At 42.2% G+C, this 17,597-nt stretch overlaps 1 protein-coding gene across 4 annotated transcripts in view; it reads right to left on the bottom strand.

The window, feature by feature from the left end:
• Positions 1–17,597, bottom strand: part of Dclk1 (doublecortin like kinase 1) — a 309,605-nt gene that overhangs the window by 26,008 nt on the left and 266,000 nt on the right. For all 4 annotated transcript variants that reach the window (XM_021157493.3, XM_029475006.2, XM_021157495.3 and 1 more), the window contains exons 12-15: positions 11,829–11,962; positions 10,032–10,109; positions 9,575–9,671; positions 6,239–6,319 (exon numbers count right to left, since the gene is read on the bottom strand). In XM_021157493.3, the coding sequence (XP_021013152.1) occupies positions 6,239–6,319; positions 9,575–9,671; positions 10,032–10,109; positions 11,829–11,962 (390 nt within the window). The remainder of the gene's footprint in view (positions 1–6,238; positions 6,320–9,574; positions 9,672–10,031; positions 10,110–11,828; positions 11,963–17,597) is intronic.

Below are 17,597 nucleotides of genomic sequence, written 5' to 3' on the forward strand. Positions count from 1 at the left end.
ACTCTAGACAGATCCAGCCCATGCCCTGGGCTACCAGCAGCTTTGCCGGTTTTCCTTCATGAGGACCCCCCACCTCCCACCCCCACCTCCAGGCAGGGACTTGAGGAAAGCACTCCTTTATCACTCTCCAGGCTGGTGCTGGTTCTCATCTCTGGGCAGATCGCCTAGTGACTCTTTTTCTGATGCTGGAGATTTGGGCTTCCAGCCTTAAATTTCAGTGAAGGTTTGAGCTTCACTGGGACTATCATATTAGTTCACGTGGAGGCAGCGACAGGCACCAGATTCTCACAGGTTGTCAGGGACAATCTGGATCTCGTAGATCTTAGCACATTTCTTCAATGAATAAAGTCTCTCAGCTACAGGAGGCACATACACACTCACACCACACACACATCCATTCTCTCACACACATCTTCATGCAAACTACATACTCATACCGACATACAGACATACACAAACACATACACCACACTCACATACTCACACATAGTCATATAGCAAACACTCGGACTTACACACGCTCACGTAGTCATACACCATGCACACAAACACACAGTCACACACATAGTCATACATCGCACATTCACACACCACACATTCACACACCACACTTCCACACACAGATTCCCACACATTCTCTGTATGTCTCTGTCTCTGTCTCTGTCTCTGTCTCTGTCTCTCTCTCTCTCTCTCTCACACACACACACACACACACACACACACACACACACACACACTGCAGACAACAGGTTTGTCTCATTTCTTGATAAAAATTTTTGAAGGCCTTGAGTATAACAGGATTACAAGACACAAAGAAGCAGATTTCCAGGCCTCTGGTATGTACCTGAGCCATATAGATTGATGGTAGGAGTTAGCTAACTTACTGCTTTGCATCAATGCAATAAATAGAACTCACTAAAAAACATGCATTTTTATATATACATCTTTATCACTATTACTTAGAATAGATTATGTGCCAAAAAATGTGCTATGAATTTTCTAGATGTGACAAACCTGGCAGTATTTTACAAATAGCTGTAGTATTATTACCATACCCTCTGGTTTGGGAATCATTTCTGAAGTTTGACTCAGGCTGGTTGTGGTTTAAGGCTAGTGGTTTTTGATTTAGAAACTCCCATCCACCACTTGGCAGAACATTGCAACTGACAAGAACAAAATTAGTTTGCAAAATGGAAAATGAACTCTCCCAGCTGTCTGCAGGAGAGCTAACCTCCTGGTCGGCATTCTCTCAGGGTTGCGGAGGAAGAGCTGCGGGGAGGGGGTGGGGGCTCGGATGTGAAGTCACTCTTTCCTTGGGGAAGCTTGTCAGGGTCATGCGTTAGAAAACTGCCTTCCCCATGGCTTTTGGGTTTGAGTCAGAGATCTGGTTTCCAGTCCATTTATTGCCAGACTCTATTATTAAAAATATCTGTAGATTTATGAGAAGCAGCGAAGCCTTGCATAGTTTACTATGAGGATATTCTGATTTAACGTAAAACAATCCCAGGTTCATTAGCGTGATCTTTAAGAACCGATGCATTTCACCTCCCGGCACATTGCCCACTGTTCTTGTCAATGTCCCCAGCCCCACGTGACCCCAGGACTTCCAGCATTCAGCATCCTCTGAGTATGAGATTCTCACCACACTTGGTGTAAGAACAGAAAACGCCCAAGTGGAAGTGAAGTTTCATGCCATCATTTGTAATTTATGAATATAGATAAGTTATTCCCCATTTAATTACAATGTCGCTGGAGCTTACTTCTTATCACCCATTCTACCAGCACCATAGGGGGAGTGCATCTGTACTGCTGTGTGCCTAGGGTGGAATCCTATTAGTCCTCCTGGGCTTTCCTAAGATATCATCTAGACTTCTTTTTCCTTCTTTCTCGTGTTCTTTTTGTTTTTAGAGCACCTTGTCTCAGCACTACCTTTCTAAAGGAATAATTAGGTACGATAATGGAAGCAATACTAAATTTAAAGGCTAAGGAAGAAACAAGAAGTCTCCACTTGGTGCTAGCACTAGCTTATCTTATTTAAGCCAGTCCTTTCATTAGAGTCCAGACTGGAAGCTGGTCTGGTGCTATCACCAGGGAGCTGTGAAAGGCCTCCATAGTGGCCGTGACAGAGCAATGGGTGCCTACAGGCATGGCCAGTCATCAGACCCTGCATCAGGCTCCATGGAGCTTCATGCTTTGACGTCTCTCTGTCTTTGTTTCTTCATCACTAAACTCAAGAAAATAATGAAGAATGTAAATTAAGAAAATTACAGCGCCCAAGAGTGCTTGGTAAATGGCATGGACTAAGGTGGCTTAGCAAATTAGACAACAACAAGACAAAGAAAGCAATGCAAAATTTAAACATAGGACTCATTAGATCCTAGTTACAAATAAGAGATTTTTGCTTTGGAAGTCTCTGGTCGTCTGAACTTTCCCCCAAGGTGCACCACTTGTCAATAAAGCCTCATTTCAGTGAAAGGGACTGCTCCATATCCCTAAACTGATCACGACATGTTATCAGCTATTCCTGTTAGTCACATAGGAAGCCTGCCTGAGAGTCCTGCGGCTCTGTCATAGAGGGTCCAAGGAGGTGATGAACTTGGCCGTGACAGTTCCTGTTGGCGTTTTGCAGCTGTTTCAAAGCCAGCATCCACCGGGCTGCTAATACACACATCACTGAGAAGGAGCTTGTGGCATATAAATGGAATCATTCAGGAGCTTGGGGCTACCCATGTACCAACACATACCATCCTTTTCATTTTACCATTGCGTGACAACAGATGACTTAGTTGTTGGGTCTACCTAGACCATATCCAGTAAAAATAACTAAGTACCTAAGGGCTGGACTTCAGACCGTCAGTTCCAAACCTTCTCTTCCTAGACTCCAGAAGAGTAGACAGAGTGATTTTATTTCCTCTCAATCTATTTTCTCTGGCAGAAAAGAGATTTGGGAAGAGGAACAAATTTGCCTGAAGTCACCAGGGTGGACGAGGCTCCCTTCATTCCTTTCTCACAAGAGGTTTTATATCAAGGATGCCTTTGTCCCTGTGGCTCAGTGGATCCCCGTGATAAGCCATCCATCACCCATGACACTTTCCAGGCCCAAGAAACTAAGGAGCAAGGTAGTGCTGGCATCTAGGTTGTATTAAAAAAAAATAAACATGAACTTGCTTAAAGGACACTCCAGGATGAAGGTTAAAATATGTGACATATATATACACACACACACACATACATATAAACTGCCCTTTTGCTCTAGTTTCTGTTTCATTAGAAATTGCCTTTTCAATTCCAAGTGAGCCAGGTGGAAGGTCATCACATAAGCAATACAGAAAATCGAGACTAATGAGAGCACAGGAAATGTTTTCTGCAGACATCCAAAGGGTTTACATAACTATTATTACTTTTAGCCCCCTCGGGGAGAGACTTTCCGTGGTGGCCAGATATAATCTGATTGCCAAATCCAAAATGTCTTGTTAAATTTATATCCCTTTAAATCCCTAATTCATTTATTTTGATGGCTTGGTCTTTTGTGTGTTGACCTTAACAAGGCTAAGCACTGGTTACCAAAGCTCACTGTTAAAATTTATTGTTTGGAAGCAAAGAAAACAAGTAGCTTCTGACTAAGTTGTCCTATAAAGATAATTTCAGTGTGAAGCCGATTTTTTTTTTTACACCAAACTTTAAAAAGGTTTCTCTAAAACCCATATGCATTTTGCCCCATTAGAATGTCAAGTTTACTTGAATGGCATAGAGGGATAGTGTGTCTTATTTTATATCTAGATGTCATATTTGCCTTTAAAAAGGTTTTATGTGTTTTCAGAATCTTAGAGAAAAAAATTGAAATGAAGCAGAAACCCAGATGTCCAGAGGTTCAGAACTGAGGAAGGGACTGGTCAGACACAGGGCTTGTGTGAAACTGTGAGCCCGGTGGCTGAGGGGACCGCCTGTGCTGCAGTGGGCTTTTTGCCTCCTGCAGAGGATAAAGCCAGTGGTGTCTTGATTTTGTGCATCTACCTGGAAGGGTTAGGACTATTATTAGTGTGTGCTTTGGAATCAGAATGTAAGGACTCTTGTTTCCAGCAGTGTCTCGAGTCCCTCATAGAATCAGACCCATTCACAAGGAAGGTTATTTTGTGGGCCATACCCACGGTCTGCCACCGCTGACCCATCTGAGGGACTGAGCTCTCCAGCCTTCTCCATAGAGGCTTCTCCATCTTCTGGCCCGGCCCTGCTCACTGCCTAAAGCTGTTTGGTTGGGTTAGACGAAGTTCTTGGAGGGCACGTCTGAGAGACAGTGAAAACATGTTTAGGTATCTAAAAGGACTCCTGTCATCTGAAACCTCCTTCCTTTAGAAGGTAATGCTTCGAATCTTACTGTTGAGTCTCTGTAGTCAGCAAGGTCAGTTTTTCTAAGTCTTCCACATAATTTGGTAAGTTGGGTGCATCATGGGTGCATCAGGGTATTAAATGAATCCACAAAGATCATTCTAAATCAATTACTACCATCAAGACAGCCTGTAGCCGCCCTGTAGCTCTTCCCTCTCACACGCCTGTCTGGTCTAAACGACCTGAGGTAACATTACTATGAGGTCAGTGCCATATGGCACTCCTCTGCTATATTCCCTGTGTTTTCAGTTATTACATGGCGAGGGCAGACACAGCATGATATACTGAACTTTCCAGACTTTGAGTTTTAAGTGTGGGATGCTTAGCTATTAATTCTGTCTCAACTCCAAGTGGGGCTACATTGGGAAAAATCATATAACATGGGCTCAGTCTTCTCATTTGTGTATCAGGTCACATAACAACAACACTATCTTGCAGGCTTGTGACCAGGCTCAAGTAAGATGCCGTCGCATCCTTCCTGCTTGGTAGGAAGAAATAAGTTTGGTTTAGCATCCTGATGCAAGCACAAAGGTTAGTGTAGCTCGGGTTTGTGAGTGTGAGGATTGAGGATTTGCGAGTGGGAGCTGCCCTGCCTCACTGTTTTGGGTCTGAGGAGTTGAGCACCTTCACATCTGCAAAATATTTTGGAGACTTTGATACATGAAAAGGCCTAGAAGAAACCTTGGCTCGGATCCTTACATGCTTACATTCACTCAAATTCTCCTGTTCTATAAAGATAACATTATCACAGAGTATGAACAATTACATCCAGACATGGGAAGTACTGGACTGTTGGCCCATGACTATCAACTGCTCCAGCATATGTGAGATCTCAAGTGTGTACGAGCATGCACGACCACCTCACCTGCTGCGTGTATTTCCCATCAAGCCTTTGTTCTCTGTAACTATTTTAGAAGGAAGTGGCATGTCACCTAGGTGACACATCAGAGAAAGCAATGGGAATGTTTTGTGGCCTTCAACCTAGAGCTGCATCTGGCCGTAAGGAGGTTGGCAGAATCTGTGTTTGTGACCAAATGATTCTGTTAGCATCATGCCTGTTTCTATGAACAAATTGGTATCTGTTTTCAATGTTGGAGCTAAGAAACATCCAGCTTATTTATGGAGCTTCCCCATTTATGATTGGGGACGCCATGGTAACTGGGTTAGAAAATCACCAAGTGGTGATGACGGACATGATGGGTTAATATACACAGGATGCTTAAACAGTGCTACAGAGTCTTGAACTTGTGCCCTTCATGAATACTAATCATTAGGACTTACCAGGATGGTCTTACTAATCATTGGGAGAGAGATACGAGGTTAAAAATTTGTGGTTGTTCTCGAGGACAGTCCCACTGCTAAAGTACCATCAGACCCTTAAAAGGCTACTATAAGCACTGTTCAAGAGCTTTGGAACACAGAGCCTCGAAAAATCAGAGGGACTTTGAAAATCAGAGGGACCCTAGGTGTGTGAGCATTCTCGAGATTGAGCAGTGCTGAGACGAGCTCTCAGATGCGAGCAGAGAACCTTGGGCTACTTGTATTCTGGTATCGAGACTGACTGAGAATATCTGCGCTGTCTTACCACAGAAAGTCGTTGTGAGGCAGGAGGATCAGGACCACAGCCATGTCTGCCTCCCAGTTGGAAGGCAGTTCTTCAGGAAGCGAGTAAGATGGACATATCAGAAGCCTTCATGGAACACATGGGTGAGTTTGTAACTGACCTGGCACACTTAGAGAGGGGAACCAAGCCAAACACAACACTTCAAGAAAGAGGCAGTACCATCAGGACATCTGCAGATATATTTTTAAAGGAATGTTGGCAGTGAATACAGGAAAGAAGTTCACTTACATTAACCCAGGGATGCTCAAGGACCTGCACGGCTGAAAATCTCTGGTCCACATTAACCAACAGCATCATGTTGATGAGCTCCTGTGAGGGAAACATTAGACTCCGTTTATATTTTTTTATCCAAGCTCAGAGGGAGAAGCTGGGGATTGGCTAATTCAGGCTTGCTATCTAAGTGTGTCAAAGCATTAGGGAAATTTCACAACCTAAATCACGTCACTCTACTTACCCATCACTAGCTGGATCACACCTTCAAATTTGGAACACAAATATACTTCTTGTTTATATTGGTATCTACTTGATATATTTTTATGCAGGTTAGAAAAATTATTTGATATATTTATATTGCTAAATAGTTAAGTAAATTTCACAAAATACTTCTAGATGCAAAGAAATTACTCATGTTAAATAATAAGTGTTCCAGCTTTTTACTAGAATGTTTTAGTTTAAAGCCAGATACTTTGTTTGTTTGTTTGTTTGTTTGTTTGTTTGTTTGTGTTTTTTTTTCGAGACAGGGTTTCTCTGTGTAGCCCTGGCTGTCCTGGAATTCACTTTGTAGACCAGGCTGGCCTCAAACTCAGAAATCCGCCTGCCTCTGCCTCCAGAGTGCTGGGATTAAAGGAGTGTGCCACCACACCCATAAAGTCAGATTCTTTAGTTGCTTAGAAGTCACATTAAAAATAAATAATGAATTCGGAGCTGGAGAGATGGTTCAATGGTTAAGAGAACTGGCTGTGCATCCAAAGGACCCAGGGTTCAGTTCCCAGCAACCACAGGATGGCTTACAAATCCTGATGCCCTCTTCTGACCTCTATAAGCACTGCACACATCAGATGTTTATGCTTGCACGCAGACAAACCATACATATGAAATAAAAATAAATAAAATATTTCAAAAAACACGTTAAGATTCTTCTTTGACAGACTAAAGGATAAATGGAGCCTCGCCGCAATTTCCAGGCAGCGAATTCAGGATTAAAGAAAAAGAATGGAGGGGGGATTGCCAAAAGCTACTTAGTAAAGTAGGAAAAATATTTTCTGGAGACACAGTTTCGGGTGGAGCAATAAGTTTGTTGTACATCTGTCCACTTTGGATTACAAATGGGGATACATAAATATTATACGATCCCCTTTGTTCACGTGGGATGCCTGCTGAGGTAGGTCTGCCTTTACTTTCCTCAATCATTTCCTAACCTGTACGATGAGTGTGTGTGTGTGTGTGTGTGTGTGTGTGTGTGTAGTGTTTGTGTGTGCACGCGTGCACATGTGTGTGATGCCTTTTTTCTGGATTCTATACAGGACTTAGAGTTGGTCTTGTCGCTCTCTCAGTCTATGGAGTACTGGCTGGAAGAGTTGAGTGTATTCTTGAAGGGCTATGTTGGGGTGTTGCTATATATCTGGATCCCTGCATTCAGAAGTCTGAGCTAGGAGTAGTCTAGACTGAGCCAGCTTGAACTATATAGTGAGTGTATATTTATACATGAGAACGCCTTTGCTTGTCAATCCAATCTGTCACTGATATTTCCCTAAGTCCAAGGGGGCATGGTGGAAGAAGATGAGAGGCCTGTGTCCAGCAAGCATCATTTTAAGTACACAGAGCTAATGTCTAAGGAGAGGAGTTTTAATTGAAAGTCCAAGGAAAGAGAGAGAGAGAGAGAGAGAGAGAGAGAGAGAGAGAGAGAGAGAAGGCATATGCACCGAATGACCAGAAAGTGACCAAGTTTTCAACACTGAATTTTCAAGAATTTTAAGTCAGCACCTTGAGTCAGGCTAACCATCTCTTTCTCAAAATGCCTTTTGGGTTTGGATCTTTGTTTCAATTTTTCAGTATTTTCGGGCACATAACGGTATCTTGAGGATGGAACATAAATCAAAACACAAAATTGAACTGTTTCATATGCACCTTATGTAAATAGCCTGAAAATACCTGTCCATGGTATTTTTAGCATGCCTGTATTTGACTCCAATCTGTCACAGGTGCAGAATTTTCTATTAAGGATGACATGTGTTGACACTCAAATTTCAGATTTTATTGCACTTGGCTTTGGAAGTTTTCAAATTAGGACAGTTCAATCTATCAACATCTGAAATTTGGAGATGAAAATATCTGCCCCCAGCTCACCCCAGGTCTACTAACCATGCCAGCTAAAATTATTCATTTTTAGATGCAGAGATACTTTTAAAAAATATGATGTATGTGTACAAAGTTACCACTTTGTTCAACTTTCATGTCCAGGTCCACGCTGTTCTTTAGCTCATCTGCTGTGCAACGCTGCCCACTATCCATACAGAAGCTGATCTTGGTTTCTCAGGATGGAGAAGCACAAGCGCCATTCCTCCTGCCTCTGAGTCCTAGGCTTCCTCTAAGGTTGGACTTGACCAATGGCCTCTCCATGGCGTCCGTTTTGGTCATTGCAAGAGAGACTGAGGCTGAGCTCTCCTCCCTCTGATTAATCAGTCACTTAATTCACTTATTTATACACTGCTCATTTACTGAACGCATTGGACCACTGGATGTGTACTGATGTACCCAGTACATCACACGATGTGGGAATTGATGACATGGCAACTAAGTGGGCAGAAGTCAGTGACTTGGAGAGATGGCTCAGTGGTTAAGAGCATGGGCTGCTCTTGCAGAGGACCTGGGTTCAGTTCCCAGCAACCACAAGTCCAATTCCAGGCAAACGCACATTTGTATAAAAAAGATTTGTAAAAATGGACAAAAATTCTAGCCCTCAGAGAATTTGCATTCTAGTGGGAGAGTTTGGAAATTAATTGCATAAGCAAGACTTGATTTCCTACCTACATATGTTTATTTAGGTATATGGATATAGATGGACAGTTATGTGATATGAAGGAGGGACATGAGGGTGTGCGATCTGGTTTGATTGTTTGCTTGTTTGTTTGTTGATACTAAGAGCACACGTTGTACATAACACAGAAAAGTAGAGGAGAAGGACAAGGCCAGGGGGACAAGGTGAAAAGGATTAGGTGAGCCAGGTAAAAGTTAAGGGCTGCAGTTGAAAAAAAGTGGCCAGAAGTGGCTTCACTGAGAGGGTGACATTCAATCAAAACCCCTGTAAGCAAACAATGATCCCGTGTAAAAACCGGAGATGCTAACGACTGGCAAAAGGGTGGAGACTCCAGGACAAGCAGTTTGTCCTGTTTGAATGATTGAGCCCTTATGTCTGTGAAATCTTGGGAAGCCAGTAATTGTACCTGCCTGTGTCCCGATGTCACACTCTTAATATTAGTCTCTTCGTATATTATACTCCAATTAGAGGCAACACTTCCATTAAGGCACCCGGCTCCAAGGGACAGGGCAGCGGTAGACCCTTACCTTAGCAGAGTCTGACACATTGTCCCAGTATGGAGATGGAAAGTCCACTTGGCCCATCAAGATCTGGTCGAAAAGCACCTCCTGCTCATCCCCACTTCTGTGCAGACGAACAAGAGAAGCGTGGGTGAGTGCCTGCTTAGCCACCCCTGCCATCCTCGTGCACCAAAGCGCTCTTGGACCTTTAAAATGCACAGGGTACTGTTTTTTTAAGCCACTGAAAATGAGAGTATGAAACTGTTTTGGTAAATTAACAAAGAATGAGGTTAAAACCCACGTGAGGAAGATTTATGGAAAGTTTGTCAATTAGCAAACATCACGGGAAAAAGGAATGGGAATCCCAAGTGGGGCTCTTGTGTTGCCTGCTGTTGCAGGCTCCGTTGTGTGAGAAAGGCAGATAGATCACTCAGAGAATAGAGACCTGATTTGTTGGTGCCCAATAAAACATTGCTGCCCATACCCACGGAACGGAGGGAAGCCACACAGCAGGATATAAGTGATCACGCCAGCTGCCCAGATGTCCACCTTGAGGCCATATCTGGAAAAAAAAAGTGATGTTGGAGTTAGCAAAGTCAGCCAGGACAAATTATGCAGCTAAAATGCATGACTTCTGCTGCAAGTCCAAAGAGACCAAACAAACTTTTAAAACATCTGACAACTAGACTAAGACTCATTTTCCCTAACAAAGAGTGCTTTAATGGTTGGAGAGTATGCTCTACAAGCTGCCAAGGGAGGGAAGCAACCAACAGCGCTACCTGGCTGTGAAGCACAGCAATGATCCACTTGTCCAGAGAGCCTAAGGGTGCAGCAGTAGCACACCCATCTTAGTGGTAACCAACAGCTCTTTAATTGGATTTAAGGCCTGATCAACAGGATGGAAATCATGCCAGCTACCCAGGGCTAGTGAGGCCATGTCTCTAGGAGAGAACCCATTACTGCCACTTAACTAAATCAGAACAATTCCTAACTGCATTCTAATTACTTGTCCTTATGTCTACCTCTCATCAAAGACACTTCTCCTTGCAAAGGAAACAGAGACCATTGCAGAAAACCACAACCAGCCAAAATGAACAGAACAACAGATCATGGGATAAGCCGACCTAATGGATTCTTATACAAACCATGCATCCAAAGCTCCCATAACACCATGAAAAGGGGGAGAAGAGAAATTGTAAGAGCCAGAGGTCTAGGAAATCTGCTATGTGAGTCTCCTAGAGTTTGATCAGGAAGCTTCACCCATGATCCCTCAACAATATGGCTACTTACACAAGACCTGGGTAATGAGGAAGAGACAAATCGTATGTGGCCCCAGCTCTAGACAAAGAGCCATAGGCAAATAAGAAATACTGAAATCTGAGAAAAGAGAACTGGTCTTTCCAAGGAATGAGTATCCTTTGGTTATCCAATAGCAAATGGGCGTCCCTGAAATCATATACATACAAGCAACAATAAACTGACCCATCAGAGGTTGTGTATGTATATTATGTATATTATGTGTGTGTGTAATAATAACAAAATAGAGGCCATGAATTACAGAGGGGATGGAGGAATGAGACAGTCTGGGGGTAAGAAGGGGGAGGGGGAACATCACGTACTTTAACTTAAGTTAAAAGTTAAGTGAAAGTGACATCACATACATGTTATTATCTGCAAAAGGGAAACAAAGCAAACTGATACTGAAAGCTCTGGCTGCTTTGCAGAGGTCTCCAGGTTCTCTTCCCAGCGCCTGCACGACAGCTCACTCCCCTTCCAACCCCATTCATTTCATTCTGCACCAGCAAATATCCAGAGGCTCAGGACATTTGTTTTCCTTAGAGGAGTAGGAGCTCTCTAAGATGACTAAAATAGGGTCAGGACATAGAGCTAGGTGAGAAAAATGACCAAGATGACTTTATTACAGGATACAACGGTATCCAGTTCTTTTATATTTAAAAGTGATTTAATTACTATTGCTGTATGTTTGTCCACTTATCTGGACATTTATTAGAAATTTTATGGTTAATAGCTGTTTTACCTTTAGCCCTTTAGCAGAGACCAAATGTAAGCTTTAAACAAAATGGCAGTCATTGGCATTGGGAAGACAAAGGAAATTTGCTGAACAAGTGAGAGAGGGGGGTGGTGGAGAGAGAGAGAGAGAGAGAGAGAGAGAGAGAGAGAGAGAGAGAGAGAGAGAGAGAGAGCTCATTCTGTCCAAGTGGGACAGTTCTTTAATGACTTGTATTCTTTTGCAAGCTCTAAAGTATGGGGGAACACTCACCCAGTCTCTGCAATGATTTCTGGAGCCACATATGTTGGGGTGCCACAGACTGTGTACAGGGGGCCGTCGACAATTGTGGCCAGGCCAAAGTCACCCAACTTGAGTGATTTACTGCCATCCTGGTGCTCATACACCTGAAGGGAAAGTTACAAAGCTAAGTGTCATAAAGTCAAGAGCACTGCAGTTTATGTTTGATGTAAATGAAGTAACAAACGCACGCGCACACACACAAACTAAATATAGAACAAATGGAAATGGGAATGTGGGGTCATATTTATTATACTTGGGAAGTGAAGGGCTTCATGGTGGTTTGTATAACAAGTCCATTAAAAATACACATGAAGACCAAACTCTGAAATAACATAGTGCTGGCATTTCTCCCTTTGATTATCTGTATTTGATGTTTTCCACAAAAGGCAGCTCAGAAAGCTTCGAATCTACCAGTCATGAAAATAGTTACTTCATTTCCACATGTGAGACTATTTAAGCATGCCACCCTTCAGTAATAGAACACAACATTCACGCGGATATTAAAATCCTTTATTTTTAGTGCCCTGCATTTCCAACGAGATCTATTTATATTCCTATTAATAATTGAAAAGCATGTTCATATTTCATGTCACCTGTGGCAATTTGGAAAGGTTTATTGGGTGTAGCGTTAGCACTCGGTCAGCTTTCCTTATTAAGGCAGTGAGTCTCCAGTCTTCCTACCAACAAGCCAAACAAGCGTTCTCATGACCCTTAGGCAAATATGTAAGCTCCATTAATGCTAGCCCGAGACCAACCCAGGAGGATATGCTCTGAAAAGCAGCCCAAACAACTTCATTGATTTCAAAGGACAAAAGGGCAGGCAGAAGATGCTTTCTCCTGAAATCAGCAAGCTGAAGACAGTCACAATACAACCTTGTTTCCAGATTTCAAGAGATCCTCCAAAGAAATAGTCAAGTTTTCCACATTCATCAAAATAGTTTACCCATCAAGTTGAGGCTTGCATGGCCCCTGTTATCAGTCTGCGATCATCGTAACTTGCTGAAACTGAATGGGCCTCTTGCACAGCAAGACGCATCTCCAAGTATCAGGAGCATCAGTACTGTGTGCATGCTACATCTTTCTGCTTTTGCATCCCACTGAAGCATCTGGGCAGATGTTTGGCTAGCTCCACTGCAGCATCAGCAATGACCAATTGAGCTGACTGTTTTGGCAGAGGCAGATCTACTTTGATAGAGAGACTGTTTTTTTTTGTTTGTTTGTCTTGTTTTTTGTTTTTGTTTTTTTTTTCCTGCGTGGAAATGATTTGTCTACATCTGTGCACACTCATATTGTGGACTCTTTGTCTCTAGGGTTCTGGATCCTGATCAAGTTTGGGTTGCCCTTGGGTAGGCATCCAAAGTCTTAGCCTTGCAGTGGGACTGCCAGGGCAAAAGCAGCCATGTGTCCAGTTGTCCTCTGGGGTGGACACTATCTTCTCTACTTAATGAAGCAACTGTGCAAGGTGAAGTTAGCACTTTGAGGCACTAGCTGTGAAACACTGTAGTATTCTCAGACTAAATGCTCTCAAGCCAGCTTAAACTGTATTGTGCCCGCCGTTCTGGTCATGCAAACAATAAGCAAATGTTTTTCATGAAAGGAAATTCGAGATGGGAATGTCGAGATTGGCTGTCTAGTTCACTTCCCATATAGACCAGAGCTGTTTACCCCCTGAATTCCTCTTTGGTATCAATAACTTTTCTAAATTGCAAAATGCCTTCTTGCTTTGATGTTCTGTGGGGTCTGAGCATTCACGATGTGTACTTTGTGAGGCTGAGCAGATTTTGATATATCCAACCCCATTTATACAGGAAGCTTCCCACCCCTAAACACAGTATCTGTATCACCTAACGTTATTCAAAAGTTTGACAAAACCAGATGTTAGAGTGCCCAGTCACCAGAGGCCTCTTGTGGTTCTAAATATGACCCTATAACTTCCTCACGAGAAGGGAGTTACTAATGATTGCCATTTTAATAGGAATTCTGCCTAGCCACATATAAATTATATTTAATGTGGATGAATAATATTGTCCAAGGTAAGGAAAATGTAAGGACCAGGGTTCAACCCCCAGCATGGCAAAAGGCCAATAGGCAATAGACAAAAAAAAAAAATACAAAATACAAAACACTACACAAAATAATTAAGGCATCCTTTAAAATATTAATAACACTTCCCAAAATAGCAGTTAAATATTTTGAAGCTATAATTGTGTATTCCTTTTTTTACTTCTTTAGTCACATATATGTGCAACACCCTCCCTAACTTTTTTCAGTCTTTAAAAATGGTTTAATAGAATTTCCATGAGTAGAAAGAGACTCAAGTTGTATGAAGGCAGTCATATACAAAAGAGCTTATAGACAAAGGCCACATCCATGTAATTGAAAACCGTTCAAGACACTGGTCCTGTGCAAACGTTTCAACAGAACGTTTTTGCAGGTGAGCGAATATATGACCAGGCCTCTAGATGGAATTCTGTTTAACTTATTGTCGGGCAGGGCAGGAAACAAGACTACTTTGGGGCTTTTCTCTGTCAACACTGTGGTGGAAGGAAGGGGATACACCAGTGTTCTCTTCCAATGGGAGCGCCCCTTTCTTACATGGCATACTGAGCCCTCTCACAAATGGGGCTCATCAGGAGTGCTGGTGTTAACCATGGGACATTCACCCTCATCTCCCATTGCAGATGTTGTGGACAGGCCTGTGCGCCAGTGAGACCACGTGCATATGTAATCAGAACTTTGCGTTTTGTTTGTTTGTTTGTGGTGCATGTGTGTACAACATACATTTCCAAAACTATCTCTACACACTCTTTCTTCCCAGGGCAGTTCTAAATTCACGTGGAACCAAGGTTTTAACTAAAAATCAGAAAGCATGAAGGTTGCTCACAAATTCTCATTTGAGATACTAAACCCCAGGGTTGGAGAAATGGCTCAGTCATTAAAAGCACTTTCTGTTTTTCCAGAGGACCCAAGTTCAGTTCCTAGCACACGTATGTATCTTGTGGCTCACAACTTGTAACTCCAGTTCCCAGGGAACTGACACCCTCTTCTGGTCCCCATGGCTTGTCTGAACACACATACTTAAAAGCAGAATGTTAAAGTTGCACAAAAATAAAATACAAACTTATTAAAGAATCGGCAAATCTCAGAATGGATTATGAGGTTATGTTTGGGTAGGGTGTTAGCAGGCTGCAAGTACAGACCCTGACACCCTAACTCACTGAGCCAGGTTCTGGTCGAGGGAGAGCGTTTTGCCACTACTGTATGTTAAAGCCTCTATAAAACATGACCCACACGTTTAGTGGGAGCACATTAATTGTCAGTCAAGGAGTTCGCAACATGAGGTATAATTTAACGTTCATCCCAGGCCCCTTAAATACCATAGCTGTTCCCCCACATTTTAAACACCGAGGGGCTATTAAAAAGACGGGGATTAGTGCAAATTACCCAACATGTAGTGCTCTCCCTGCTTTAACTAAGCAATAAAACTGTGTGATTGTACAACACTAATTGAATGCAGCTACACATAATTGTGGGCTGCCATATGTATCCTATTACCGTAAAGACTGTCAGTGTTTTGTAAGCTAGCCTTGTGATCATTGCAGATGGCCCCAGTCAGAGAAGTTGTTCTCTTGGGTTTATTATACGGCCATAAAGACATCTCATGACTTGACAGACTAAATGTGTCAAATGACAACGATTATGAAAAAGGTTTCAATTAGAAGCTGAGGGCATGCCCTATTGGGGATCAATATACTGAAAGTTCAGGATATAGATTTGGGGTTGCTGGTATTTGTTTTTGTGTTGGCTGTATCTAGTTAAACAGGAGATGCTTGCACATTTGCTAACGTCCCTTGGATAGGAAACTGAGACCATTTGGAAAAGTTTCTTTTTGAAAAAAAATATATATACTCATAAAACTGCAGCAGGGACCATAAAATATGAAAATTCTCAGATAACCTGAGCCTGGTCAAGTGGTTTCTGAGATTTTCTTCTGGGGAGAGGAAGAGCTGACTGGTAAAACAGATGTGTTAGAATCCGCCCAGTTCTCAGAGTTACTGCAAATTCAAGGCTAGTCCTGCTGAAGCAATGGCCTAGGAATTGTTAGTAACCACGGAAATAGCTTTCCCAGAGGGACACAGTGGGAGCTAACAATGATTTCACAAAATAGACTTGACAAAGTGGCGTGAAATGGGCAAGGCTGTGTGAAGGGGTCAGTTTACCTTTTATTATATATGGAGTCACTTTTAAAAGAGGATAATCCCCCTCCCCCCAAGCCATGGCAATTGGGGGAAGGGGATAAAGCCCTTGCAATGCTTAAGAAATGGGTTGAATTTAAGTCTTTAATTCTTAAGAAGCAAAGGAGAGCAACACTTAAGTGGGGAATTATTTTGCAAAATGTAGTTTATGACCAGTATTACATTAAACTCCTTGGGAGAAAAGAAACTAAAGCAAATTAAAAAAAAATTATTTCCACATGTCAAATATCTCAGAAACCACAAGTTAAGCAAAATAATGAAGTTGATAAGAACTTGATACAGGCCAGACAGAAGTAAGCAATGGGAGAAGTTTCAATATTAAGAGAAATAAAATCTCTTGTCCAAGCATGTCACGGGTGATACCCAGGAAGAGAAAGATGTGAACGGAAACCCCAGGAAACCTGATTCTTACTCCCAATTTAAAATCGTCATGAAGTTATCTGACACAGCGTCCATGCAGCTGCAGCGGCACATTCCACATCCTAGGAATAGGATTTTTGCCCAGACCAAGGGAACTTAATATTACAGCAATTCTAAAAAATTTTCATTACGTTTTGGTCACACAATTAATAGCTCATATATTGCAGGGAAAAAAATATTAGGAAAGTCAGATTACTACGAATGAAAAGGAATTGAACCCATCTAGAGTCCTCATGCGGAGATGACTGTTGTAAACAGTATGGGTTATAGACTTCCAGAGCTTTCTGGCTTTTCTTCTACTTCTTATGTGTGTTGCCTGGGGACCAAATACATTGCACCTGGTGTCCTTCTATCCATGGCCTCTAGAGTGTCTCTCACTGTATTCACTGTCTCTAGCAATGCTACTGATCTCACACCTAAATGGATTTATCTGGGGGTTGGGAGTCTTGGGTTTGAGACAGAAGGACATCCCTTATCTCTTGAGTCTAGTGCTGTCTTGCATGGAAACTATGGGGTCACCTAATACAAAAGGACCCTGACGGAGGGTGAGCCATCTACTGAGAACAATGAGAAGGGCACACACATGCTGCAAGACAGAACAATGTGAAGCTGTGAAAGCAAGCGTTTGGGCAGGGGCTTCTGAGAGAGAGAGTTCCCCACCAAGAGAGTTAGAGTCTCAGGAAAACTATCTTTATCTTCAGGGTACTCTGGAGTTAGGGAGAAAAAAATGGTCTAAGCATATACATTTTAAAAATAAAAATGAAAACAATCTGTTTACTTTATAGCCTAATAAAAACATTGACTTAGTTATATTTTTGCCAATAAAGACTAAATTTTGTCTGTATGTAGTTTTTTTTAAAGACCCATCAGGTCTGGAAGAAGCAGTAGGTGTGACGATGTGCTCTGTTGCCGCGGTATTTTGCCATCTGCTGGTCTCCTCTAAGAACTTCATGCATTAGGTTCTTTGCCATTTAAAAATGTTATTTTTTTTAATTGTTTGACGATTTCATGCAATGTACAAGATGTGTTTTGATCAAGCCTACCTCCTATTATCTCTCCTTTA

The sequence above is a fragment of the Mus caroli genome, unplaced genomic scaffold, assembly GCF_978045245.1.
Source record: "Mus caroli unplaced genomic scaffold, Mus_caroli_1 scaffold_3, whole genome shotgun sequence".
NCBI lineage: Eukaryota > Metazoa > Chordata > Mammalia > Rodentia > Muridae > Mus > Mus caroli.